General features: G+C 41.8%; 1 protein-coding gene across 1 annotated transcript in view; it reads left to right on the top strand.

Moving 5' to 3' along the window:
* SNTB1 (syntrophin beta 1) overlaps positions 1 to 25,400 on the top strand; it is a 106,792-nt gene extending 81,392 nt beyond the window's left edge. Inside the window, exons 4-7 of the mRNA XM_085221621.1 lie at positions 13,692 to 13,831; positions 20,094 to 20,290; positions 21,709 to 21,899; positions 22,984 to 25,400. Coding sequence (XP_085077747.1) covers positions 13,692 to 13,831; positions 20,094 to 20,290; positions 21,709 to 21,899; positions 22,984 to 23,076 — 621 coding nt within the window. The 3' untranslated portion in view covers positions 23,077 to 25,400. The remainder of the gene's footprint in view (positions 1 to 13,691; positions 13,832 to 20,093; positions 20,291 to 21,708; positions 21,900 to 22,983) is intronic.
* The last annotated feature ends 1,572 nt before the right edge of the window (positions 25,401 to 26,972 follow it).

Raw genomic sequence — 26,972 nt, 5'->3', positions numbered from 1 at the left:
GCTGTTATGTATCTGTAGCCCTCTATGGACCTGCAGAGGGCTTCAGTGTTCAAAGTTTTGGTAGCAGAAGCATTACAGGCTACTCTGCTGGAAAAGTGAAATACAAGAATACCAGTCAGTCTCAGAGGTAACGTAGATCACAGATTGCTTCTGTATGGGGGAAGCAAATAGCCGTGACATCCTGTGCCAGCCTCAGAGGTTATCAGTTCAGTGCCCAGAGTTCAGCAGCAGTGAAGGCTGTGTGTACGCTCAGATAACAGCAAAGGGAGTTCACCTTTGATTTCTTTCCCTTCTTCTATTGATCTGCTGTTCTCCCCTAAAATTCCCCATAGCTGATTTTCCCTTCTGATTTTGTCTGAGCTGTCTGAGGAGGCTTGTTGTCTGAGGATGTGCTTCTGAATTAATGATGCTTTTAAAGAGGTGCTGCTTATATGCATGAAAATGTGTAATAGCTAGCCTGATTTCCGTCTGATGTAATTTAGGAGTAAATCCTTCGACTTCAACAGAATTGAAAGGGTATAAATATAATTGAAGTCAGGTCCTATATTTTTAAGGCTAAGCCTAGAAAATGCTGCAACCTATTCTCTGCTCTCTTTTCTCTTTCAAGCCTACTCACAAATATGAGCGTCTTAACTGGGACTCAGTCTATTTCTGCTTGGTTTAATCAAAGATCTGTCAGTAAAGAATTTTTATGAGATGAAAAGGTGAAGTCCTTCTGACCCCCCTACCTATCTTTAGAAAATCTCGTTGGCTGCTGTTTCTGAAAAATCTCGGCAGCAGTTGTTCTTTTTTCCACTGGTCAGTTATGCTAAGCAGCGTATCTGTAGCTATGTTTAGTTCTGAACACAAACAGGCAGAAATGAAAGCTTTTTGGCAAGCAAAGAATATGATTTTCAGCTCATTCTCACAGAATGGTGTTAATTAATAGATTGTTTTCTGACAAATAGTTAATTGTGCCTGGCTATTTTCCATATGGCTAAAGGAAATAAGCCAACAAGGGCACGGCAGTTAAAATCCCAGAAATTTTGATATTAAACCACTGGTATGATATGCAATCCAATTTGCTGTCCTTTTGAAAGGAGTTCTGTGGGTATTAGCATATGACAGTATCACTGGAGTACGTAGTTTCCAATTTTCTTTTGCACACTTCTGTACTGGTATTATCATCTGTGTTACTCTTCGTATCAACGTATATAAGAAGGCTAGCACAAACTGAAAAAGAAGCTTCAAATAAAATATGAAGATTTATCTTCATAATAGGAATAAAGATGGAATGAATAACTTTACAAAATTTCTCAATGTCTTTAGTGTAAATACATTTCTAATGCTGAGGGTAGAATCAGAAGAAGTAACTTGATAGTATTCATAGCTGTTCATCCTCTTGGGCTTTGCACTTCACTGTAGCAGCAGAAGTGATACTAGATCTCCACAGTTTGTGTTACCCTCAACCAGTTCTTTCTGTAAGTGGCTGGCATTTGCTGGCTAGGGTGATTTATTAGCCTGCAGCAGGAAACATTCTTCCATTGATGGAATCAGTAGGATCTTGAGATTGTATATCTCTTGTGCCAAAAAGAGATTTTTCTCTTCAGATAAGTGATATGTTTGTAAACAGATATAAAAGTCTAATGCAGTTTGCAAGAAGTTCTTTATTTCATTAAGTTAGTTCTAAGGAGATGACCTGTAGCATGTTATCTGTTTATAATGACTTTGGAAATTAACTTCATTCCTCTAAAGTATTTATTCTAAAGAAATGTTCAGTTCTCAATAGAATCGTCCTATGAGTAATTACATGCTAAGGTTTTAGCAAAAATACGAAACACTATGAATTAAAAGCAGATAAAGAGCATTAGCTTTCAAAATTGCATAGCTTGTAGCATGTAATTTGTTGATATTTGTAGGATTTGGGTCTGTGGATTGATGGCCCTAATTGTCTATCTTTTAGTAATCTCGATGAAATAACATGGCACAGCACTAAATCCATTTGTCCTGTGTGGCTAATTTAAAGCTCAGCACAGATAACTGCCAAGTAGAGGGTTCTTTATGTTTGTCTTGTAAATATGGCTCTGTTGAATATTCATGTTCTCTATTAACACATGCCCTTCAATATTTGCTGCATTTTGTCACAGATTGTAGATTAATTAAACAAGTTTTTTTGCCATAAACCTCTGGGCTGTGATCTTGTCAGATCTTCTAATATAAGCAGTATCAGGTCTGGGAAGGGGATATTGGAGGGCTGGAAAATGGCAGCTCACATCTTGACCGTAGCTCTAAGCCTCCTACCTTGAAAAGGATAGGTCATCTATTTGGAATAGAGAGATTTTATGAAAGCTGAGCTCTCATTTTTATTGTAGGTTCCTGGCCGCAATGAAAAGCTTGAAACTATGGTATGTCAGCAAAACAAAAAGTCTTGATGGATCAGCAAAAATTAAAAACGTATTTCAAATACGAAGCAAACCTCAGACTGATTTTCAAGCCACACTTAGTATCCCTATGGGAGCTTTGGCTGACTAGAGTTGGTAATACTGGTTTCCCGTTAAAGCTGTTTTGTCATTTATTTTTGCAGCATTTATTTTTGCAGCATTAGGGATGTGTGTGCATTTCTTCATGCACCAGATACATAATGATGACAGCTATTGAGTAAATCACAGGACTCAGTGACAAACTGCAGTTATCCTCTAGATCTGAACTTTCTCTCTGGCATTCTTCCCACTTGACCATTTCTTCTCCTGAAATTACTTTGGGAGGGTTAGGATATTGACTGTATTGAAATAGGAATTTTCTGTTAGTTTTGCAGTACTTTAGTGACACCTGCACTCACAATATTCCCAGAATCACAATACCATGCCCTCCAGCATGGGTAACAAGTTCCTAATGGTAAAACTTATTATACAGTACAAATTACGGTATAGTATAGCTAAAATTCAGTGTTGTCCTGGTTAATTTGATATTAAATGATGTAACTGTTCGCTTCCTACGTTTACTGGCTTCCCAGGATCCACCAATATTGAGATCCACCATGTGGACCTACAGGTGGTCTCCAGCTCTCCCTGCTAACTGCCAAGGTGTGGCCAACTGGAAACTTACTTGGTGGCAGTGGTCTCTTGGAGCCCAGCTTGGATCTGGGGGGGAAAAATCATCTTCAGAAACTTTTGACTTTTAATAAAGAAACGAAAATTATGTTTCTTAAGTTTCTTTCCCTTGGCAAGAAAGCAGATCTGATCTATGAGGTTCTGAAGTAGTTTGTGAAGGTCTGTGATTGTGCTGGCACAAATACAGATGTTCTGTTTTTATCCATTTAATAAAAGGATATGGACTCTAATAATTGAATGGCTTTGAAAATGACAACCAGGTAAATAAATAATTCATTAAAGAAAAGACAAATGTATCAGCTTTGTGTTCACAGATCTTTATGTAGGCATCTAAATAAGTAGCTTTGGATTCCAAATTATGACTAATTTTCACCAACTTTTCCAGAAACTTGTGGCCTCCCCATAGTTTCAAAATAAGCTAAATTATTAAGGATTCTATTTTTTTTTTTCTTTTAAAATAATACGTCCAATCAAGATCACAGTTGATGAAGCTTATAGTGTATAGATTTTCTCTCTTTTTTAAAGATAATGCATTTTTGTGCCAGACATGTTGTGAATTCACTCATGTGCTTGAGGTCAATATTTGCAATGCAGTCCATCAGTGTTACAGAATATTGATCAATGACACAATAGACTGAAATGACACAGTATTCTGGACGATTGTCCTTGAAACAGCATAGTAACAATGACAGAGAAACATCTTGTTCTTTCTGTACTGCTGTCTTACTATTTTTTTTTCTTCTAGCGCTTGTGATTTATAATGACCCTTGAGTGAAGTAGTTGAATCTGTCAGTCTTGAAAAGGTATCAGTCATGAAAGGTCATCATTTCTGAGAGTGAATATTAGGAAAAACAACACGATAGAGAATGGCATAAAGCATCTTCTGGGACAGATTTCTGTCACTATAGTTTTAATGTAGACATAGATGATTACCTGTCCTTCACCAAACAGACACTGTAATCTTTTCAAATGACATTGTACTTGTTTGAACCATCATTAAAAAATGCAAGCATCTTTCAAATCAAAACTCCATTTCCTGCTTTTGCATTTGACTCTGCTGCTGACAATTGTTCTTGAGTAGATCATTAGAAATCCAAGCATTTTTATTGAATTGAAAGGTAAAATGAGTATATCTTTTGAGATAATGGGTATTATTGCTACTTTATCCTAATCTAGCACCTACTTGATCAGCTGAAGGCAGAATCAATTGTAAATTAACGATCTTTGAAGACAGTGAGTTGAAACTGTGGTGTCTTTAAATCGATTCTGCACCTGTGCAGTTACCATTATAGCCCACTGATGAGGATGAACTACCTCATAAAACACTGCAACTTGACTTGAACAGAGAAATCTGTCACAGTTAAACTGCTGTATCACGTAATAATGTTTGCTCTTAGTATTCTCGACTGTACCTGGAGGAAGCTGCTTTTCTCTAGCACTAAATAACAGTATCCATTCTTGAGCAGTTAAACAGGAGATGTGGTAGATCTTCCAAATCTCCCCATCTTTTTTCTTGCTTCTACTTGAAAGCCATTCACAGGTATGATTCCTTTGGGCCACAAAGATGGTGAAGGGCTTGGAGCATCTCCCCTATGAAGAAAGGCTAAGTGAACTGGGTCTGTTTAGCCTTGAGAAAAGACGACTGAGAGGGGACCTGATCCAGGTTTATAAATATCTGAGGTGTGGCGGCCATAGCGGTGAGGCCAGTCTCTTTTCAGTGGTACGTGGAGACAGGACGAGGGGAAACGGACATAAGCTGCAGCATAGGAAGTTTTGCACGAATGTGCGTAAGAACTTCTTCACGGTGAGGGTGACGGAGCACTGGAACAGGCTGCCCAGGGAGGTTGTGGAGTCTCCTTCTCTGGAGATATTCAAGTCTCGCCTGGACGCCTACCTGTGCGACCTGGTGTAGGGAACCTGCTTTGGCAGGGGGGTTGGTCTCGATGATCTCTAGAGGTCCCTTCCAACCCCTACAATTCTGTGATTCTGTGATTCTTTCTCTTGGAGCTGATCCTGATACACAAAATGATTCCATGGATTGGAGACAAAGATGCAGAACCTTTTCTTCTGACTTCTAAATCAAGTCTGGAGGAAGAAGACTGCTCTATTTTAAAGAGAAGTAGTGCTTTTTCCCCAGTACTAGGATTATTGTGCTGTGGATCCAGCCATTATATTGGAGACAACAGAGTTGCTCATATGGCCCAGACTTGACCTGTCTTAGAGGTACAGTCCATTCCACATGTTGATGATAGTTGTAGGCAGCTATCATCAACCTTTCAATGATATTTTCATGAAAGATGTTTCTGAACGCAAGCTTACAGACACCCTTATTTGCAGCCTGAAGTATCCAGACATCCCAGATTTAAGCCACGTGTACTCAAAAGGCATGAGCACACAAGAGCTGCGAAGTTATTTACTAATAGCAAACATCTCAGATGATCTTTATAGTCCCTTCCTACTTAAGCCATTATAAGATTCTATGACTCTATGATCTTCACTTTTCTCCTGAACATGCAGTACAAGCATGCTAGATTAGAGATTAGAGGGATGGCTGGTTGAAATCTAGGTGCTAACTGGCCAAGGTAAGTATGTGTTATTGCCTGCACTATTGTACCGGTTTCAGCTTTAATATAGAAGCATTGTGCTCACCCCTACTCTTCAGATTTTTCACTCACTTGTTCAATCAGTATAACTGATAAGAAAAGCCAAGAGTTAATGGTGTTTTCTTGCCTTTTTCTCCGTTTCCCTATGTCTCTTTTATAAACAGTACTTGAAATATGACCACTTTGAGCACAGGTTTTTGCCCTGTCAAACCGGCCTTGAAGGTTAGTTGAACTATAGCTAGCCTGTCCTCTATATCAGCCTCAGTTCCCAGTGCCAGCTGGGCTTGTTCTGACCTTCCAACCTGTCTAGCTTGACATTTCTCTTCTGTACTTTTATATTACAGGTCAGGTAGGTTTTCCTTGTCACAGCCCTTGGGTGATGAAATGTCCCTTTCCCTTCCCCACTCTCCACAGCCAATTTCTGAAAAACAATACAATGGGGAAGATAAATTGTAAAGTGCAGATTTTTCTTCAGAAGTCATTTTGTTCAACACTGTCTTTTCAGGAGTGGAGCTTTGGTGTTTGCAATGCTTTTCCATCATAACCCTAGTAAATTACCACTACTTAATTTCAGAATTTCTCTCAGCCATCTTCTGGTCTGAAGAAATCACTATAGAAGAAAATATCTTTTATTCAGAAAACACAAGAATTCTTTTTGAAACGTAAAGAGTTTCTTTCATTTGACATGAAAGTGAGTCAGTGTCTTGAACAAATGATGATCCATTTACCGTATCTGCTCTCTGCCTGTTGCCCTGCCCTGGGTGTATTCTTGACATTATCTCACTGAAAAAGAGTTCTTATGGACCTTCGAATCTCTACTTCATGCACATTAAAGTGATCTTAGGTCATGGCAAAGATTTCTAAAATGCACAATTTACTTTTTCTTACTTCCTGAGTCCTCCACAGTTAGATGTCTAGGCATTTATTTATCCAGTTTCCCTGGATTCATGTACCAGGAGAAGAAAGAGGAGGATGTCTTTTACTGAGGACGGTGAGACGCAGACACAAGCTGTCCAGAGCAGCTGTGGATGCCCCATCCCTGGAAGCATTTAAGGCCAGGTTGAATGGGACCCTGGGGATGATCTGGTCTGATCTGGTGAGTTGGAATTGGATGGGCTTGGATGGGCTTTGAGGTCCCTTCCAACCCAAACCATTCTATGATTCTAGATACAAGCTAGAGCTTGTAGAAATCAAATTTAGTCTACAGTTGGAACATGAGCTTGTAGCTATCATTGTGCTCTTGTGGTTGGCTGTGTTAGTTTTGACTAAAGCTGGCTTGTGTCTTGTCATTTTAAAGGACATCTAGAAGAAGTTCAATCTTGAATAAGTCTGTCTCGTGAATGGGTACCGTTTTCATTTTCATCAGTGCCTGTAGCTGTAGTTATAGATGTACTTCAGGTTGCATTGAGGAGAGGGTTGTGATCAGTGTGGTCCTCCTGCTGCTCTGTCTGTTCACACAGCATCCGAGCCAAACATATACATCACTCAGTAGCTGCCTGGTGCTCAAAGGAGGCAATGTTGTGCCCTTTGTGGGATTTTCTTTGTGTGCAGTAACTGTAATACAAATCTGATAACAGAGAAACACACATTTAAGTAGTCACTGAGGTCAGAGACAGAAAAGAACAAAACCAGTCGTATTTTCATTAGCTTTCTTCCTTTTTTCTTTTTTTTTTTTTTTTAAATAACACTCGTACTATTTCCAGGATGTTCATATCCCTGAACCTGAACCTCTAAGTAGGAACTAAGGGAGCAAACTCCCCGCCAGTATAAGGGCGGAGCAAATCCAAGACCACCTCATGAGAGTTAATGTGTACAAGTCCATGGAGCTGGATGACATGTAACCCAGAGAGCTGGATAATGTGGTTACCAAGCCGCTGTCCATCATATTTGAAAAGTTCTGGCTGTCAGGTGAAGTCCCTGGGGACTGGAAAAAGGAAAACATCATTTACAAGAAAGGGAGGAAAGAGGACCAAGGGAACTACAGGCCAGTGAGTCTCACCCCTGTGCCTGGAAAGATCAGATCCTCCTGGAAGATATGTTAAGGCACGTGAGGGACGAGTGAGTGATCGAACACAGCCAGCGTGGCTTCACCAAGGGAATGTCATGCCTGACCAATCTGGTTGTCTTCTGTGTTGGAGTGATGGCATCAGTGGGAAAAGGGAAGGCAACTGATGTCATCCACTTGGATTTCTGCAAGGACTTTGACGTGGTCCCTCACCACATCTTTATCTCTAAATTGGAGAAATAAGAGATTTGAAGAGTGGACTGTTCAGTGGTTAAATAAGTAGTTAAAAGGTTGTAATCAGAAGGTTGTGGTCAATGGCTTCGCGTCCAGGTGGAGGCTAGTAACAAGTGGTGTTGGGTGATGGAGGTGATTGTCCCTCTCTACTCTGTCCTTGTGAGGCCCCAGCTGGAGTACTGCATCCAAGTCTGGGGACTCCAGTAATGAAAGAGGTGGGAGCTTTTGGAGGAGGTCCAGAGGAGGTCCACAAAGATAATCCAAGGGCTGGAGCACCTCTCTTATGGAGAGAGACTGAAAGAACTGGGCTTGTTCAGCCTAGAAAAGAGAAGGCCGCAGGGAGAGCTCATTGGGGACTGCCAATATTTAAATGGAGTTTATAAACAGGAAGGGAATCAAGTTTTTACGAAGGTAGATAGTGATAGGAAAAGGGGAAGTAGTTTTAAGCTAAAGAAGGGGAGGTTTAGATTGGATATCAGGGAATTTTTTTTTCTGAGAGAGTGGTGAGGTGCTGTAACAGGTTGTCCAGAGAGGTTGTGGATGCCCTGTCCCTGTAGGTATTTAAGGTGAGGTTGGATGGGGCCCTGGCAGTCTAATCTAGTACTTGATCTAGAGGCTGGCAACCTTGTTTGTGGTAGGGAGGTTGGAACTTAATGATCCTTAAAGTCCCTTCCAAACCAAGCCATTCTATGATTCTATTATTTCCTGTTTAAAACTACTAAGTACATATCTTAACTGTGCATGTAGTGTGGGAGGTGATATCCCCTGCCTATGGCTGTCACTTACACCTACTCTTGCATTGAAAATTGCCTGCCATCAAAAAAGGTTGCAGAAGTATAAGCGTTGTTGTGTATGCTGCTGTTGGCACATTGTATTTTTGCCTTGCTGCTATTCATCTTGGAAAAATACTTCACAGTCCCAGCTGTTATTTTCAAGAACTGACAAGGAGGTTTCTGTAAGAGAATCAGATTTATTTTGAACATGGACGTAGTCCTTCATCAAAAGACAATGAAATTGCAAGAAATACATAGCAGAACATGTCAAAGCTGACTTCTGACAGCACTGAGAGATTTTAAGTGTACGGAGACTGGAAAACGGCAAGAAAAATGTTTCAGAAAATTCCTTCTGGATTGCTCTTCCCATGCAGTGTGTGCAGGGGTATTTTAACTTCTGGATTTGAAGGATACAGGGGAGGGGAAAGGGTATTAAGACACTAAGTGTGAGCCTTGCAGTTCTCTGAGTTCTCTGAGTACCTGCTGCAGTGGAGTCTGCTAGCAATACATAATTTGTTTATTAAACAAAGAATGTGATTGAAATGTCCCTTTTGAGTTAATGAAAATGTAAAACAGCTTCCCAGAAAAGTCTAAGGTTTCTAATGTGATTTTCTGCAAGTCTCATAGATTAAAGGTATTCTTTCATCCATTCCTAACAGCCTGAAGAAGATGAGAAACTGAAATTCAAAGGAAATCCTTACAAAAGGGAGACCTGGTAGATGAAAATGCTAAGGTCCGAACTTTTTCTAAAAAGACATATCTCCAGTGAGCTGCCTGTTGGAAACAGATCATTTACGCTGACTTTGCACTGGAAGCCTGTGGCATATCATAGAATATCTATCTAATCATAGAATCATAGAATGGCCTGGGTTGAAAAGGACCACAGTGATCATCTAGTTTCAACCCCCCAGCTGTGTGCAGGGTCGCCAACCACCAGACCAGGCTGCCCAGAGCCACATCCAGCCTGGCCTCGAATGCCTCCAGGGAAGGGGCATCCACAACCTCCTTGGGCAACCTGGGTGTCACCACCCTGAGGGTGAAAAACTTCTTCCTAATATCTAACCTAAATAAAGGTGGATCTCCTCTGGTATGATACCAGACTCAGCTGAGCTGAGCTGAACTGGCCATGGAGAGGGGTGCTGGTACCTGTTGCTACCGTAACAGTATCCAGAAGACCAGTGAAAAATGTGCTGAAGCATTTTATTGTGGTGACAGATTTGAGGAGTACTGATTTTTTTTTCCCTCCAGTCCATCAGGATTGGATCTAACATTCTGACTATGGAAAAGTTTTGAGTTTGAATTTTTTCTTAGGGCACATGGTCATTCTGTTGGCCTGCAACACAGATAAACGTGCTTTGAATCAGACGTGCAATTGGGAGTTGGGATGCATTGGGCCCAGTGCTGTTAGCTGGTCAGGGGAAGAGATTGTCCCATTCTACACTACACTTGTACAGCCTCATATGGAGTGCTGTGTGCAGTTTTGGGCACTGCAGTACAGAAAGAACATAAAAGGAGGGCTACAAAGATGACAGAGGGTCTAGAGAGGAAGACGTATGAGGAGTGGATAAAATCACTTGGTTTGTTCCGCCCTGAGAAGAGGAGGCTGAGGGGAGTCTGCATGGTGGCCTGCAGCTCCTCACAGAGAGTGGAAGGGCAGCAACAAGGCCCAAGGAAGCAGCATGAAGCTGTGTCAGAGGAGGGTCAGATGGGGATTAGGGAAAGGGTCTGCACCAGAGGGAGGTGGGCTTGGAATGGGCTGCCCAGGGCAGTGGGCTCAGCCCTGAGCTCTTAGAGTTCAGGGAGCTCTGGAGTTCTGGACAATGTTTTCAGACATAGGGTCTGATTTTTGGGCGGTCCTTTGTGGAGCCAGGATTAGTACTCAGTGGTCCTTATGAAATTCCAACTTAGGACATTCTGTGATTCTGTGATTCTAAGAATTTTACAAGTGACAGAATTCTGCCAAGTTTTGCCAGTCCTAACCATCATCTAAAAGGGTGCCTCTAAAATGTGTCTCAAGTGATACTTAAATATACTCTTAGAGAACCATTTCATGTTATATTTCAGATTTTATATCCTTACTTTTGGAACAGATCTTTCTTTTAGCTGTCAATAAGCAGCACACTTTCTCCTCTTGTTTTGAAATTTATTGTTTTACTCATGGTTGGTATGACCCTGTTGCTTGATCTGGATTAATTTCTCGTGCTGATTTGTTCTGAATGTGCCCTGTAGGCTAATTTGCAGACTTTGTTTTTCTTTTGAAAATTTGCTGTTACCATCTGCAGGACAAAATGTTCTTTTTGACACCTTACAGAAGTGCCGACTCCCTGACGAACGACATGGCATCAGCTGTTAGAGGCTAATGCAAACCCGTCTGAAATCAGTGAACAGTAATGCAATTCAAGGTTTTAGGGAAAGGCAATATCTTTTATTAGATCAGCTGTTACACTTGGAAAAAACAGACACGCTTTCAGATGCACAAATCCTTCTTCAGGTACTGCTTCAGGCAGCAGTATTGCTTACACCAGCTTTCCTTATAAATGAGACACTATAGTCCCAGCAAGGTTTATAAAAATGTGATTAAAAGTGTGTGCATCACAGCACTCTTCTCCTGGGTAGTGCTCCTTGAAGGACATGGGCAAACATTGTTCTCCTCTCTCCCTGATGCTCGTTCCCTTTGGAAGGCTGTAAAGGTGTTGAGAGGGCTGGAGCACCTCTCCTACAAGGGAAGGCTGAAGGAGTTGAGTCTTGTTCAGCTTGGAGAAGAGAATGCTCCAGGGAGACCTCATTGCAGCCTTCTAGTACTTGAAGGGAGCTTATAGGGAAGGAGACAAACCTTTTACATGGGACAGTGTTAGGACAAGGAAAATGGCTTTAAATTAAAAGAGTGGAGATTTAGATTGGGTATTAGGAGGAAATTCTTTATTCAGAGGATGGTGAGGCACTGGCGCAGCTGCCCAGAGAAGCTGAGGGTGCCCCATCCCTGAAGATGTTCAGGGCCAGGTTGGATGGGGCCCTGGGCAGCCTGAGCTGGTGGACAGCAGCAGAGGGTTGGAGCTGGATGAGCTTTAAGGTCCCTTCCAACCCAAGCCACTCAGAGATTCCTGTTGTATGCTTTATAAATAAGGGATGCATCCTACAAGGAGAGGCTGGATCAGATCACTTCAGGCAGAGCTGAGGAAAAGCCTTCAATTCCTTAAGGCAGAGGAACTTCTCCATAGTCTTTATGAAGGACAAAAGCCAAGCTGTGTGTTTCGCTGTGCAGGTTGTAAAGGCAGCATCCACTCATTTCTCAGCTAGAATATCTGGCTCCTGATATTTACAGGTATCCAGCAAACAGTTGTGTGAACAGCTGGCAAAATGAGTTGTATTCCCTTTCTTGTGGTTGGTTTAGTGGGAGCAGTGTTTCTCAGCCATTCTGGACTCTCAGTTGGCTGACCAGCCACTTAATCACAGAACTTGTGTTTGAAAATACTGTGCAGGTGGGATAGTTCTGTGAGCAGCTTCCCAAAGTCTTTGGATTGATTGTGGTCACAGAATTAAAAAAAAGACAGAGACAAAAAAAAGAAGTAATGCCCCATACTCTGTCCTCTTACTCTTATTTTACTTTTTAAAATTATATAAGCCAAGAATCTTTGGCTTAAGCTTAATATCTGACTTGGATGTTGGTTTTCTTGTGTGAAGCTTTCCTACAGCTGGCTTGAGATCCTCTAAAAGTTCAGAAATGCATTGGAATCTGTCTTCATGTAAAATAAGAATGTTTCAAATGTGCTTCTCATTCTGAGGCTATCATTTAAAGCACATGGTACTTGTGGATCTGAATCACCATTCCTGGTGTGTCATTCCCAGCCTGGCCAATCTTTGATTTATCTCTTATGTAAAAAAGGTGGTTTTTTTCCTCTAGCAAATGATGTGCCCAGTGACACAAATCTGTGCCAAATAGGTTGGCATGAAGAATAAAACACATGTTAGACAGCTGCTTCTCTTTGTTGGACAGATTTAATGGAGGACTCATAGACAACCAGATTCTCTGGAGAGTCTCATAATTTGTTTAGTTTTCTTTAATACACAGCCAAGGTGTTTGGGTTTTAGATTGTGGGTTTTAGATTGTGAGCTTGTTTCTATGTAATATGATGTCTTTTTTTGCATGTGAACTCAAAGAAAAGTGATTCATTTGTGAAAGTCAAGACCCTTTTGTGTTCCCATCTATTTTAAGACACCAGATTAAACTGAGTAAAAACCTGAATCCTCACAGCCATGTGGCCATGTGTGGCCATGTGGACAACAACATGCCGGAACTGCAAAACTGAATTCCACATCTGGATTCTGCAGCTGATAAACGGCTTTGATGTCCCAATTACTTGACATTGTCTACAGATGTGTTTGAAATGTGGGTGCAAATCCATCTTTGAGTCAATGCTTCAGGTCAACCCCATGTTATAAACTGACATCTGTAAAACTATGGGGAATGAAAGTAATGAAAATGTGAACTGCAGGGGAAAGAAGCAAACCCATCTGCTCCCAAAGCAGTATTTTTTTACTACCTGACATTGTTAAATAATAATGATGATGTAGTTTTTGGTAGTTTTGAACCCAGAAACAACATCAGTAGTGTCTAGCACTCAGGTTAATGTGGCAGCTGCACATGAATGGTGCTCCTTGTAAATATAGATTTAAGATCTTTTCATGCATACCACAGCTAAACAACAGCCAATCTCAGGGTTCTTCTATTACTGCCTTTATGTAGCAGGCTGTAATGCATGAAGGCTGCAAGGAGGTTTGGAATGGTGTTGTCAATGAGAGCAGCAGATTGCATTGTGCTTTACTCCCATTTCTGCTGCATCTGGCTGTGAGTTCATGTTGGAGATGTCAAAATGCCAAAGAAGAAAAACTCATTCACTGTCTTGTCCAAGGCTCAAGATGTTCATGTTGTCAGGCTTTGCACCATGGTAGTTTTGTTTCATTTCATTGAAATGTTCCTCTTTTTCAGGTGCCGGGAGACAACGAGAAGCACTGGAAGCCAGTGTTAGTGGTCTTGACAGAGAAGGACCTCTTAATATACGAGAGCATGCCACGCATGAAGGAGGCTTGGTTCAGCCCTCTGCACACCTACCCCCTCCTAGCCACCAGGTACCTGTGCTTTTTGATTACAGCTACAAAAGCGTTGGGAATGGTTGATCAGCCAAGATCAGGTATAGCAATTGTACGTACATCTATAGACCATATCTAAAATGCCATGGCTTGGAAATGAGATTCTTCTTGAATGGGAGAATGTTCCTTCTCACTTCTCCTCCAATCAGCCAAAGCTGATTGCTAGAATCACACTGGAAAGATAATGAATGCAGTAGTTTGGCCCAAGTTGGAAGTGCTGAAATAGTTGAGAGTTTGATCTCCTGAGATTCCTATCTCAGCATGCAGACCTGAGGAATTTGCAGAAGCATTCACATTTCCAGCTACTTCTCCAGACTGACAAATGGGAAATTGTTGCCTTGGGTTGAATATGCTGATGTGGAAGTACTGTGTCCATGATCTGGGGCTCCTGGACTCTTGCATGTATGATAGAGATAATTTCAGTATGTGTTCTAACTCTAGGAAGTCTTGGCTTTTTTAGTTTAAAATGGTGAACTTCAAAGACACATTCTTGAATCAAGGTTGGAAATAAGCATCTGCAATATTTTGGATCTATCCATCAACACTAATTCAGATGGAGTTTTCCCATGGTTGTCTTTGTACAGTGGAAACTGTCTGTGCTTCTTGGTAAGAATCTTAATCACATTTCTCTGCCAATGTGGTCAAAGGGCTTGAGAAAGAGCTGCTGCTGCATTGTTTTGGCTTCACTACAGGCCACTATTATACCATTTTCAAAGAGTTTTCTTTCAGAAGTGCTGATAGCACATTGCCAAAAGCAGTGGGTCTTTTACTGCACTCTCATTAGTTAATTTTTGTTCTCAGTCTCTTCATTCCCTCCCTAAATGAGACTTTACTATTAAACCATTGTATTTTTTTTTTTTTTAAGTTGCATTTGGTAAATTAATGGTTGTTTTGTCCTGATCAACCTACCCATGATGGCACTTTCAGACTTACACGAAGCCAAGTTGTGATTTACCCTCTTCTACCTTAAAATGAGGTGAGAGCCTGATGCTTTGCAGTTTTCAGCCTGCTGTGCCTGGTGACATTGAATGTTGACAATTCCAGTGAAATCTGTCAATTCCAATTGACACTGAAAACTAGGTGAGGTGTTGGAACAGGAGATTGTGTCTGGGTGTGTCACTGGACTTTGATGTGATGTTGAATGGCACGTTACTACATGGTAATTACACCTCTGTGAGAATGTGCCAATGCCAGCAGTAATTTATTGCTCCTCCTGTTGCAACATCCTGCCTTGTCAATGTGTTTGGCCCAGCAGGAAGGGAGTTCTGGACAGCATCAGTGAGAGGTGGATGAAACTGAGTTTGTAAATAGGAATATTTCTACATACTTCTCTGCTCTTTTTTTAAACCGCTGGAGAATTATAATGTGGATCATGAATCTTGCATGAGGGGAAGAAACACCGGGAATTCCCTGGGAGTGGTGCTTCAGTAGTACATTGTTGCTGCTCACTATGGGCCACACAGAGGACGGGGGATGTTCAGCTGAACCTGTTTCTTTATGAGTTCCCCATCCTTTTAAAGAGTGTCAGTTATCTGACCACATTCCTTCTGTCCCAAAACAAGCTTTACTGCTTTTCGTGGAAAACCACCAGCAGAACATGGTGCAGCTCCTCCCTATTGCTTCAGTGTGTCATCTGCCAGCAGATCTAAGTCCTCTTCATTCAAGTGGTAGAAGATCCTACCTGTGGTCAGCACAGTGCAGGGACACCATGATTGCCATGTCCTGATCTCCAGCCCCTCCTGTTGGCTGAACCCAGGTGGCTGCTGATAACAGCCTGAGCACGTCCTTTAGCGTGTCTCAGGTGTGGGGCAATCACTAATTTCTAAATTTTAGCTTGCAGTAAAAGGCAATTCAGCAAAGTCAGTTTACTTTGGTGGATCATCCTCCTACCAGGAGTAAAGTGTTCTTTGCTATCAGGAGATTAGGGCTACAGCTCCATGGCCTTCTGACCTCCACACACCTGTGGAGCTGCCCAAGTCTCATTATAACCCTTTAAAATTTCAGTGTAATGAGCCCTGCACGTGTATACCTGTCCTACTGCTCTGTCACTGCGAGGAAGCACCTGTGCTTTGCTTTGCCAGTTTGTTCTCTTAATCAGCCCCAGCTTGGCTTGAGGTTGCGAGCTAGTTCACCCTTCCCCTACCTGCCCACACATCATCATGTGCATCTTCATCCAGTCTCATCTTGGGCATCTCCAGGGATTGGACATCCACAGCTTCTCTGGGCAGCCTGTTCCCGTGCCTCACTGCTTTCATAGTGAAGAATTTCTTTGTTATGTCTAATCTAAATCTCCCCTCTTTCTCCATCTTTCTTATAAGTACTTTTCAAGTATTAAAAGGCTGCAATGAGGTCTCCACAGAACCTTCTCATCTCCAGGCTGAACAAGCCCAGCTCCTGCAGCCTGTCTTTATAAGGAGAGGTTCTCCAGCACTCTGATCATCTTCATGGCCCTCCTCTGGACTTGCTCCAGCAGCTCCATGTCCTTCTTGTGCTGAGGGTCTCCCTTGGATACAGGGAATACTTAAGAAAACTTTCTTAATGTTCCAATAGTTTTCAAGTATTCACAGGTAGAACACAGAGGCCAAGACAGCATGTTCTCTGGATTTGTGGTGGATACAACAGGATGGGCTGTATTTAAGGCAAAGGAGGTTCTGCAAAAATTCAGTATGCAGGTGAAGCACTGCATCAGACTCTCTAGAAAAAATGTACAGTCCTCAGCACTGGGGCTGGAAAGAATGGATGGCAGTGCCAGGAGTGTGTTGACACACACACAGCGTCCAGCCCACTATCTGTGATTTAACAAACAGATAAAAAGGTAACAGAAATACCAAAGATGACATTTAGAACTGAGCCACAATCGTATAAAAACATATGAATACTTGAATCCTCAAGGTCTGCAATAACTGATGATAGTTTCCTTCAGTCATTGCACCTACTGTTGTAAATGCTTTTGATTAAAACCCTGCAGGATTCTGATTTTATGTGCTGTCACACCAGGTACCGAGAAAATACACATGGTTTGCTGTCAGTATTGACTGTTCATGCTGGTGATTACCCTCCTTGTGACATGTTTTTTCATCCCCTCTGTGCATCGATCAGTGCAATTGAGAACTTTTCACCTGGAAAGTTTGCAGACCACATGTTGTAATCTTGGCTGCTCCCATCTTTCAGATTTTTATGAGTCCTTGGGAAAACATTTTTGCTTAGCTAATACATATTTGAAAAGCTGCTGAAACTGGAAAACTTCAGTGCCAGATACTGCACAGAGTCATGCTTAATCTACCCAAGACATAATGAGGAGAGAAAATTGAGAAATGGTAGAAGGATTACAATCTCCTTACAGTATTTCAATAAGCAGAATTTCAACGTGCCCTTTCTGTTTGTTGATAAGTTTGCCTTCAACCTACAGATGCTATTAAGATCTAAAAATATTTTCTAGGCAGGTTTGTGTGGAATATAAATAATAGCTCAAATAAAACTGAGATGAGGAGATGTAAATTGTTCCTTTAAGTCTCTGCACCAGAAGGCACAGCAGCTGGCTCATAGCCCTGACTCCAAGGACCTTTTAGTTGTAATCTGTTTCCATGTTTCCTTGTGCCTGAAGAAGGAATAACAGTGCCTCCCTGCAGCATGGGAATGGGGGCTTAAGCCTCTCCATCTTAAATGTCTGCAATCAAATTGCATTATGTATCATATCAGATAAGAAAAATAAGCACATGTTGCACTCTGATCAGAGATCAAGTATCTCAAGTAACCACTGTGCAAAGCTGAGTTCTGTAACCAGAAAATATTAGAGCAGTTTGATGCTTGATGCCAATATAGATTGCAAACATGATGATTATGAGCACAGGACAGTCTGGGTGACTTACCTACGTAAATCCAACTTTTTACATAAACATCCCGTCATTACAAACACTGTTACTGCTGAAAAGGATCTGAAAGTATTGGATGGGAAGCTGGACATGAGCCACAGTGTGTCCTCACAGCCCAGAAAGCCAAATGTACCCGGAGCTGCACCAAAAGAAGCACTGCTGCATGTGCAAAGGCTTCCAAAGGGGACAGCTGCCCAAGAACGAGTTTCAAATAGTAAGTTAAGGGTTAAGAAGTGGTTTCAACCTAAGAAAGGTCAGATTATAGTGGTGTATATGCACTTGTAGCACAGCCTCCTGAGATCAGTCTTCAGTGAGCAGCTGAACACTTGCTGTGAATGTCAGTCCTGGTTTCAGTGTCCTTTTGAAGAGGCCGCTGGATTTCGCTGTGTTGCAGCAAATGTTTGAAATTCTCATAGCCTTGCAGTGCAGTGTAGGTCCTGGAGAGCCTCCCCCAGCACGTCGTGCTGTGCTGCATACATCTCACTACCGCACACCCACAAAGAGTAATGCCAAAAAGTCCTCGGAGCCCAGAGAGACAAGGGAACAATTAGAGAACTTTAGCAGGTGCCATGCTGGCTCCCTGGAGTGGGCAGAGAGCTGCGTTTTGCTGCATGCTACGTGAGCAGCCCACACCACGAGCAACCTCCCGTGCCCTCTGGCAGCCCTGCGGCTCTGGGTGGGAGCGCTCGGGGACACCTGCGTGGAGCTGAGTACATCCACGCTGGCGGTGCTGCAGAAATACCAGCAAATGTTCCCCTGCCTGTTTGTGCAGTTTGGGATAATGTGAATGAGAAGGCTGCGAGAGAACGGCTCTCAGATGTCAGATGTGGCCAACATACTTTGATTTGTGAAGTATGTCTCCATTCTATTCATATGCTGGAAAGCCTGAGTGCAATGGATAATGCATGAAGATTTGGGAATTTGGGGTGTTTTTGAAAGGAAATAAAACCTTTGAACCATCTGTGACACAGTCAGTACCTAAAGTAGAGAATAATTTTTAGCACAGCTCTTGAAGCCTGTACAAAGGAGCTTTATCTCTAACAACAAACTGCGACTTGCCTCCTGGCCCTCCTGGTGGTGGGTGATGGAGGAGGAGGCTCAGAATGCGCAGAAATTCACTGACTCCAGAGTGTGAGCAGACCTGAAAGGGGATGCCTGCTGGGCACAATGCAGATCCCGGGTATGGATTGCCAGGGAATTTGGGAAACATTCAAATGTCTTATGGTTAGTATTCCATAACTGAAAAAATGAACGTTGTTGTTCTTCTTTCCTTTTTGCCTTTCTTTTTCCTATTAAAACAGCTACTTTATGATGCCAGCTAACCTTCCAGATGCAAAACAATAATTTGAGGGCAAACAGTATTCAGTAGATAATGCATAAAGCCTAATGTTCCATGCTTCAGCATATGTCCTACTGCCGTGCTATGTATGTATTTTATAGTCTCATACAAATATATTGTTTGCCTACAGAAAAGCAAGCAGGGGTAGAAATTAAGTTTTCAGAAGAATTTCCCAGGTCCCATTTTGTGGCTCTTCTGATAGCTAGTGCCTGGAGCTTACAGTGTGGTGAGCTTCTCCATTTCATTACTCTCAGCTGAATCAGTGCCACAGTTCTGTGGATTCTGTATTCACAGTCCCATGCTTCTGCAGGAAAAAAAACACCAAAAACAAGGATAGTTTTCAATAGGAATGAAATATTATGAGGTGTTGATTTTCTCTCCCAAAAACATTTTGTGCAGTCAGTGTTGGCTGTGATGGACAAACCTTCCAAAATCACAGGAGAAGAACAGCTGGTGCCAGGCAAAGAAATTTTAATTGCAGCAAAATGCAACAGAAGTTTGGGGTTACAAATAGCTGCAGCGTTTTGCATTTTACAGGTACCTTATGGGAGAAGCATACACAAGGCAGCACATGGCATCTGCATATTTTACAGAACTTCAGCCTTCATGGGAATCATTACTTTAGCCATTTATCGTAGAGTTTGTCTGCATATGTTTAAGTTTTATGTCAAGAGCAGCTTGACAGTATCCAACCGCTGTGGCTGAGTGAACATTTCCATCTGTCACCAAACCCATCACCACAACCAGAAGGTGATTTCTCTCACTTGCTTATCCACAGGACTGTTGTGGACAATTGGAGTCCTGGCCTTCTGCAGCGTCCCCACCGTCACTGTCACTTCAGGTTTATGTTTAGAGATGTGAGTTTGCATACTCCCAGTGACATGCATTTAGGAATGGACAAAACAGTTTTACTCAGGGAGTGATTTAGTTACAGTGCTCTGTAGTGATGGTCCCATGGCCTCTGTGGAAGCAGCTGAATGCTTATAACATTGTGTTATAGTCACCAGTGTATATCCCAATCTAATTTCAGGTTGGTGCATTCTGGTCCAGGAAAGGGCTCGCCGCAGTCTGGGGTGGATTTGTCTTTTGCAACCCGTACCGGTACGAGGCAAGGGATCGAAACACATCTGTTCAGGACGGAGACAAGCAGAGACCTCTCACTGTGGACAAGGAGCATCGTGCAGGGCTGTCACAATTCTGCAGAGCTCATCACGGAGATCACAACGTGTGAGTAGCAGACACAGCATTGCTTCTTCACACGTCTTACTTTGTTTCCCTGGCAGCCCTAACTGGTGTGGTACCTGCAGTCAGTACTGCAAAACAAGGACACAATCACTGTCACTCTGAAATTTCATCTTGTTTTCCTCACATGGTGTCAGACACAAGTGTGTAGTCAGTTGTGTTGGTTTGTGTCATGGAAATGCAATTTCCAGAGGTTTCTCCAGAAACCTACAGAAAAGAGCACTATTTTTGAGAGTCAGGAGACTTCTGAGAGCCTGTCAGAAGCTTTTCCTGCAAAAGGAAGAGGCAGAGGAGGACAGGCAGATTCACAGGCATGAACTGGTTATTTATTCACCCAGCTCTGCCCACTTGAAAAGAGTGAAAAGAAATACAATCCAGATCAATAGCCAGATTGTGGTGACTAGTCATTTCCCTCCCTGAGCTTGTGTCATGTTTCTACATTTCTCTACTTGCAAAATTAATAAATAAAAGTTAGTTAGCTGCAGACATTCTGGAATAATGCCCCTTGTGGTCTGGTTGCTGCCAGCCCAGAATGGCTCTGGGGCTTTTAGGCTACACCTTTTCTTGAGTGCCCCAAGGATTTATAAGTCATGTCACTGAATCATAGAATGACTTGGGTTCGAAGGGACCTCAAAACCTGTTGTGTCAACCCCGATACCACCAGCAGGGCTGCCACCCACCAGATCAGGCCTTAAAAGCCTGTAAAAAGCCTTAGTTATCAAAGGAGTTCACAGGAAAAGAGAGAGAAAGAGAATTTGGGATGTGAACACTCAAACCATTTTAATTTGGATCATGGTATGTTTCAGAGCTGAGGGAAAGATGCAGACTTCTGCTGCAGTTGCTATCATATACAATTATTTGGGCCCTTTTTCAATTACTGTGACACTAATGAGGACTCCAGAGTGTCTTTGTGTTTGTCAGAATTCCGCAGGGATGGCCTTTCAAGCTTCTAATTTTGTCACGCACAGTGCGACACATTCATTGAGTTTGGCTCTGTCACACAAGAAGAATAGCTGTGACTGTCAAGGCTTGGGAGGAAGAAATGCCATCTCGAGCCATCTTCAGAAAACTGCTTTGAGTCAGCACGTAGATGTGCACTGCTACAGGAAAAATGCAGTGAGTAAACATAAAAACTGACATTGGCCATGTTACTACCAAGCAGAATTGTAATCCTGTATGTAGACCACAGCTACAAAACTTGCCTGGGCCACGCTCAGCAGGACAACTCCAGTTGATTATCCAAATCTGCAGGTTTATCATTAGAACAGGATTAACCCAGTTCTACAACAGCTTAGTTTCCACAAGATACTGTTGACATCACATGTAAAATGCAAATTTGTGCAGCCAAATTGAATGTGTTACTTTTGAGAGTGCTACAGTCTGAATTTTGTTTCCTTGTTCAGCTTGCACATACAAAAGCCAGGAGTGCCGTTTGACCATCCATTACGAACATGGATTCTCTCTTACAACTGAACCACAAGACGGTGCCTTCTCTAAGACAATTGCACAGTACCCCTATGAAAAACTGAAAATGTCCTCAGATGATGGGATAAGGATGCTTTATTTAGACTTCGGAGGAAAAGATGGAGAAATTGTAAGTAGTGCATTTAGCAGGGGGATGCACATTGCCATCTCTTTGGTGGTTTCTAAGGCTGTGGAGATGGAACAGCACTAACAGGAGCAGGCCAGTGTGGTTCCAATAACAATATGTAAATGCCATGCTTCCAGTGCAGCATGATGATATGGCTTTAGAAAGAGACAATCTAAAAATAGGAAAAGGTAAAATAATGCAAGGAGAGACAAAAGATTACTTATATTTACGAAAATATTGTATCTCTGTATAGTCAGATGTTAGAATGTTTATATGTATTCATTGCCCTTTTTAAATGATTGTGGGTAGAAGAACTGAAGAATGAGATGTTATTAATAATTTCAGCGTGCACATATGCCCTCCATCTAATGTGACAAACTGTGGTTTAGACACTTTTTAAAATCTAATTGTGAGAAAAAACGGGGACTACAGATGTAGTGCAAACCCAAAAAAGTCTGCTTAACCCTTAAAGTTAGCTGTCACATAACCTAAAAATCTTTATTCCTACAAACGGTTTAGATACCATAAATTATATTTGCAAATATGTTTTTTTTCTAGCCAAATCTTCTAGTAGTTCCAGAGCATATTGACTGCTCAATTCTTTATATCATCTTTGATAATATACATTCTGTAAAGTGCTTATTCTCAGCCTGTTGGAGCAGCCATGCAGTCAGCTTATGGTACAGTGTTTTGGCTTCAGCAGTGACCAAGAGCAGATACATAGGAAAAAGTACAAGGAGGAGGTATTGGACACAGGAGTCACACCATCATCCCTATTCCTGAAAACACGGAGGGTTTGAAACTCTTAGAAAAGGGCTCACAGCATTGGAGTCAGTGTTAGCTGCTTACCCAGGTGGATATAAGCCCAGGGGCACACAGATCTCATCTGCTCTCAGCATGCTTCTTATTTCCTTAGCGACTTAAATATTTGCAGCTGCATGCAAAGAAAAAACAGGGTTGTTATTAATAGAAGTCTGTTGAAAATACCAAACAGCAGTTAATGTAGTAAATGCTCCATAAATTATTGGTTGCTTGAGCTGTAATCTAGTCTAATTATTTTCAACTTGATTTCTTCCTTTAATTTCAGCAACTGGACCTTCATTCCTGTCCAAAACCAATTGTGTTCATCATTCATTCCTTCCTGTCAGCTAAGATTACAAGACTTGGTTTGGTGGCATAAATGGGATGCACACATCTGTTTCTTCAAAGAAAAGTGGAGCAGCCACACTCATCTGAAGTACAGTCATCATTGGCAACCTGTAGCAGCGAGCAGTCTGCGGCAGACTGGGGTTCTGTCCCAGTGCTTGGTCATTTCTGTCAACCATTCAAGACTAAATTATGATCAGCTGAAGAGGTGGCATGACAAGGAAAACAATGTAAATAGTGGGATTTTAAAATCCCTTATCAGACAGTAAAAGAGTGTATGTGTAAATATTTCAGAATCATAAATCGTGCTTATTTCAATGTGCTAGCTGATACAGAATAAGTAAAGGGCTAAGCAGAAAGGAGTGGGCATTGGCTGTGATGCAAACTCATGGTTCTTTGAGCGGAAGTTCCATAAACAAGATTGTCCCAACGCCTAGAAGTCACATGTTGGTTCTTCTAACCTTTACAGCATCTGCAGAATTTCTTGTGAGAAGCCATCAGAACACATTGCTGCACACCCAGCAGAGCATGCAGACAGCCTCTGTGAGTAGTGTGCTCCAAAGCAATACTGAGGTTGTCAGTGACCAGCTGCACAGTGCCTGCTGAGGGGTCCTTTCAAGTTAAATGATAGAGACATCTTGTGTACATTCCTAGCGATGGATCTGACGCAGCGCTACCTGTAGGGAAGGCAGCAAGGCATAGGCTGGAGGGGAGCATCCTCTGTATGGACACATGGGATGTGCTTTCATAGTGGCTTTCCAGATGATTCCAATGACCTGGAGTTTCACCTAAAGGGGTTCCCAAGCTCAGGTAAGAGATCCAAAGGCCAGGTCATACTAGGAGCTTCCCATCCTCCTGCTCCAACTTTGTCGACCCCTCAGTTCTGCCAGATCTGGTTGTATGGTCTTGATTTTGCTTATTTGCAAGGAGGAAGACCTTTTTTTGTGGGAAAGATGCTTTTCTTTGTGAGACTGTGTGTTCAACGTGGTCCTGGAACAACTCAGTTGGCTTCATGTAGTTGGGTGGGAATAGGAACAGAATGGACTGCATTTACATTGTTCTTAAATTGTCAACACAACAGCTTCGTGTTGAATTGGTTTTTGTTTGCTTTTAGAGTTTTGCCCTAAATTCACACTTTGAAGGACAGGAATTATGTAGGAAGTAATCAGAAGTTGCAGAACTTTGCTTGTCATACTACATCTATTTTATTCTTCAGAAAGCCAGTGAGTTTCAGTGTAACATCACTTGGCTGGCAAAGAAGAAGACTGAAAACACAGTTTGGTTCCATGTTGCTTTTAAGCTAAGTTTTGAGATTTAAATGTTATAGTGCTTATCACAGGGTAGGAATTAGATTGTGGTGGGTAGTTTCCATAAGTATCTTAACCATCAAAGCTAATTGAAAAATTAAGACAATGGGCTGAATTTGCAAATAGTGAAAACTGCTGCTTCAGAACAACAGCTACATTGACATTTGGAACAGCAGCCCTGCTCCCAGTGCCTCTCTCCAGTGAAAAGTCTGAAGGTGATTTACCTATCTGTGAACTTTGTTTTTACTGTCATGGTACGTGCACTTAAAAATTAATGCCTTGTGTAAAGTCACAAGTTAGGAGCTACGTTGCATAACTTACCAATAATTTCCAAATGCACATTTCTCACTTTGCTACTGCTGCCATCCTCATATCCCTCTGCAGCAGTTATTTGGATCTCCTTTGCTTGGAAGCTTCTGGGATAGCATCTTCTGAGAAGCTGCGAGCAGTTGGTATGCTGGAGGCTGGGGTTTTGGATATGAACTCAGAAGACATTGTCAAGTAAACTGTTGTGTGATGGTTTTAAAAGGTCATTCAAGACATTGTTTGCAAAGTATTTCATTGCTGTTTCAAAGCATAACTTAAAAATTTGGACGTAGGCTCCTATAAAATTCCATAGGTTAGAATGAGAACTTGCATTCTGTGGGATAGGTTAAAAGCATATGTAAACTGTACTGCACTATTTCCTTATTCCTTTAACATTTACAAATCACTGGAATGTTATACTTAACATGTACGTGCATTGTAAATATTTCAAATTCCTATATTAGTACCAACAATGAAATTACACAATATGTAATCTAAGGTGCTCAGTACTATATGAAGTATAAGTGAATAACTAAACAGTTTGCAAAGAAAGTTCCTACTATATATATTTATAGAAAAAATAATGATAATTACAGATGCTATTTCTTCATTTTCAGATTTTGGACTGATTCATATTTGGATGGGATAGATAAATGAAATACAGACTTACTCCACATTTATAAGAGTATAGTGAATATTTATATTTTAGAGGAAAAGAATATATTTAATAAAGTCATTTATTGGATTTTTTGTGAAGTGAGCTTACTTCGTACCCAAACAAGCCGTGTAGAAGGTTGTCCTTTGGTTTGGGGCTGGGGAAGAGATGTTCTATATCTCAGTTGTTCTAAGTTCAGTTACCTGAAAGAACTATTCATTACACTGATAGAGTATTGACTTTGAAAGTAATTTCAGCACGTGTTAATGCAGTGTCAGCAGCACATTGCTTATACTTAACCGGGCTGTTACAGCAGTCATGAAAGACCTCTGGTCAACCCCTTGCATTCAAGGAGCAAGGCCAACATATGCCTTGCTTCCTTCTTAGGGATGGTTATGGAGAAGAACATTTTCCTTCCCATTTGTATTAATTCTTAACCTAGCGGCCCAGATAGCCAGCTGTGAGGCTGTAAGCCTGTTCTGCTGGTGTTACCCAAGGCATAGCACAGCAGCCTCACAGAAATCCTAAAATGGGGTCCTTCTGGAGTTTCACCTTTTTCCAAAATAAAGTCTTTATAGAAGCTTCCTCATTAGGAATACTTGGATACATATTGGAACATATATGTTATTGGGAAACTGAGATACAAGGTGCTTATTAAAAAATAAATGAAAATAAAGCTGATCTGCTCCTGGCCAGGGAAGCATACTGCTATTTCTGAAGAGTCCTGATCTTTAACTAGAGCCAGCATCTCTCTTCAGGTACTTCATAAATCAGAAACAACTCTGAATGCACTACCAAGTAAATTGCTACCATGAGTATCATTAGACTTTGTCTTACCAGGTAACAAAATGAGTGTTTTCTTTTTATGAGAGGTAAATAACCTTTCTTCCCACGGGCCATGGAGCTCACTGCAGCTTGCTCTTCACATCCCAAGGTGCAGCTGACTGTAAGTGGAGGCTGCTCAGATTTAAATGCAGCACAAGGACATGGAGCTGTTGAAGCAGGTCCAGAGGAGGGCCACAAAGATGATTAGAGGGCTGGAGCACCTCCCCTGTGAGGACAGGCTGAGAGAACTGGGGATCGTCAGCCTGGAGAAGGCTCCAGAGGGACCATATAGTGGCTTTGCAGTACCTGAAGGGCTTCTCCAGAAGAGCTGAGGAGGAACTTTTTAGAAGGATATGGAGCAACATGATGAGGGGAAACAGTTTAAAAACAGAAAAGGGTGCATTTAGAGTACAAATTAGGAAGAAATTATTTACCACGAGTGTGGCGAGACACTGGAACAGGTTGCCCAGTTAAGGTTGAGGATGCCCCATCCCTGGAAGCGTTGAAGACCAGGCTGGATGGGGCTTTGAGCAACCTGGTCTAGAGGGAGGTGTCCCTACCTACAGCAGGGAGTTGGAACTAGGTGATCTTAAAGGTTCCTTCCAACCCAAACCTTTCTATGATTCTGTGATCTATGATTTCCATCTGCAAAGAGACTTCTCAGTGTTCTCTTAGCCATGTTTAAAAGCTAATTAGTACTGCTCTGGTTTACCTCAAAGCACTCTGGACTGTTACACTATTGTTGATTTGAAAGTTTTTTTGTTTGTTTGTTTTGTTGGTTTTTTTAGGAGGCAAACAGAAATTTCTAACTAGCCATCCAGTGGGGAGCTATTTTAC

The sequence above is a fragment of the Meleagris gallopavo genome, chromosome 3 (assembly GCF_905368555.1).
Source record: "Meleagris gallopavo chromosome 3, MGAL_WU_HG_1.1, whole genome shotgun sequence".
NCBI lineage: Eukaryota > Metazoa > Chordata > Aves > Galliformes > Phasianidae > Meleagris > Meleagris gallopavo.
The sequence above is the reverse complement of the archived record's forward strand: the minus strand, read 5'-3'. Positions and strand labels throughout refer to the sequence as shown.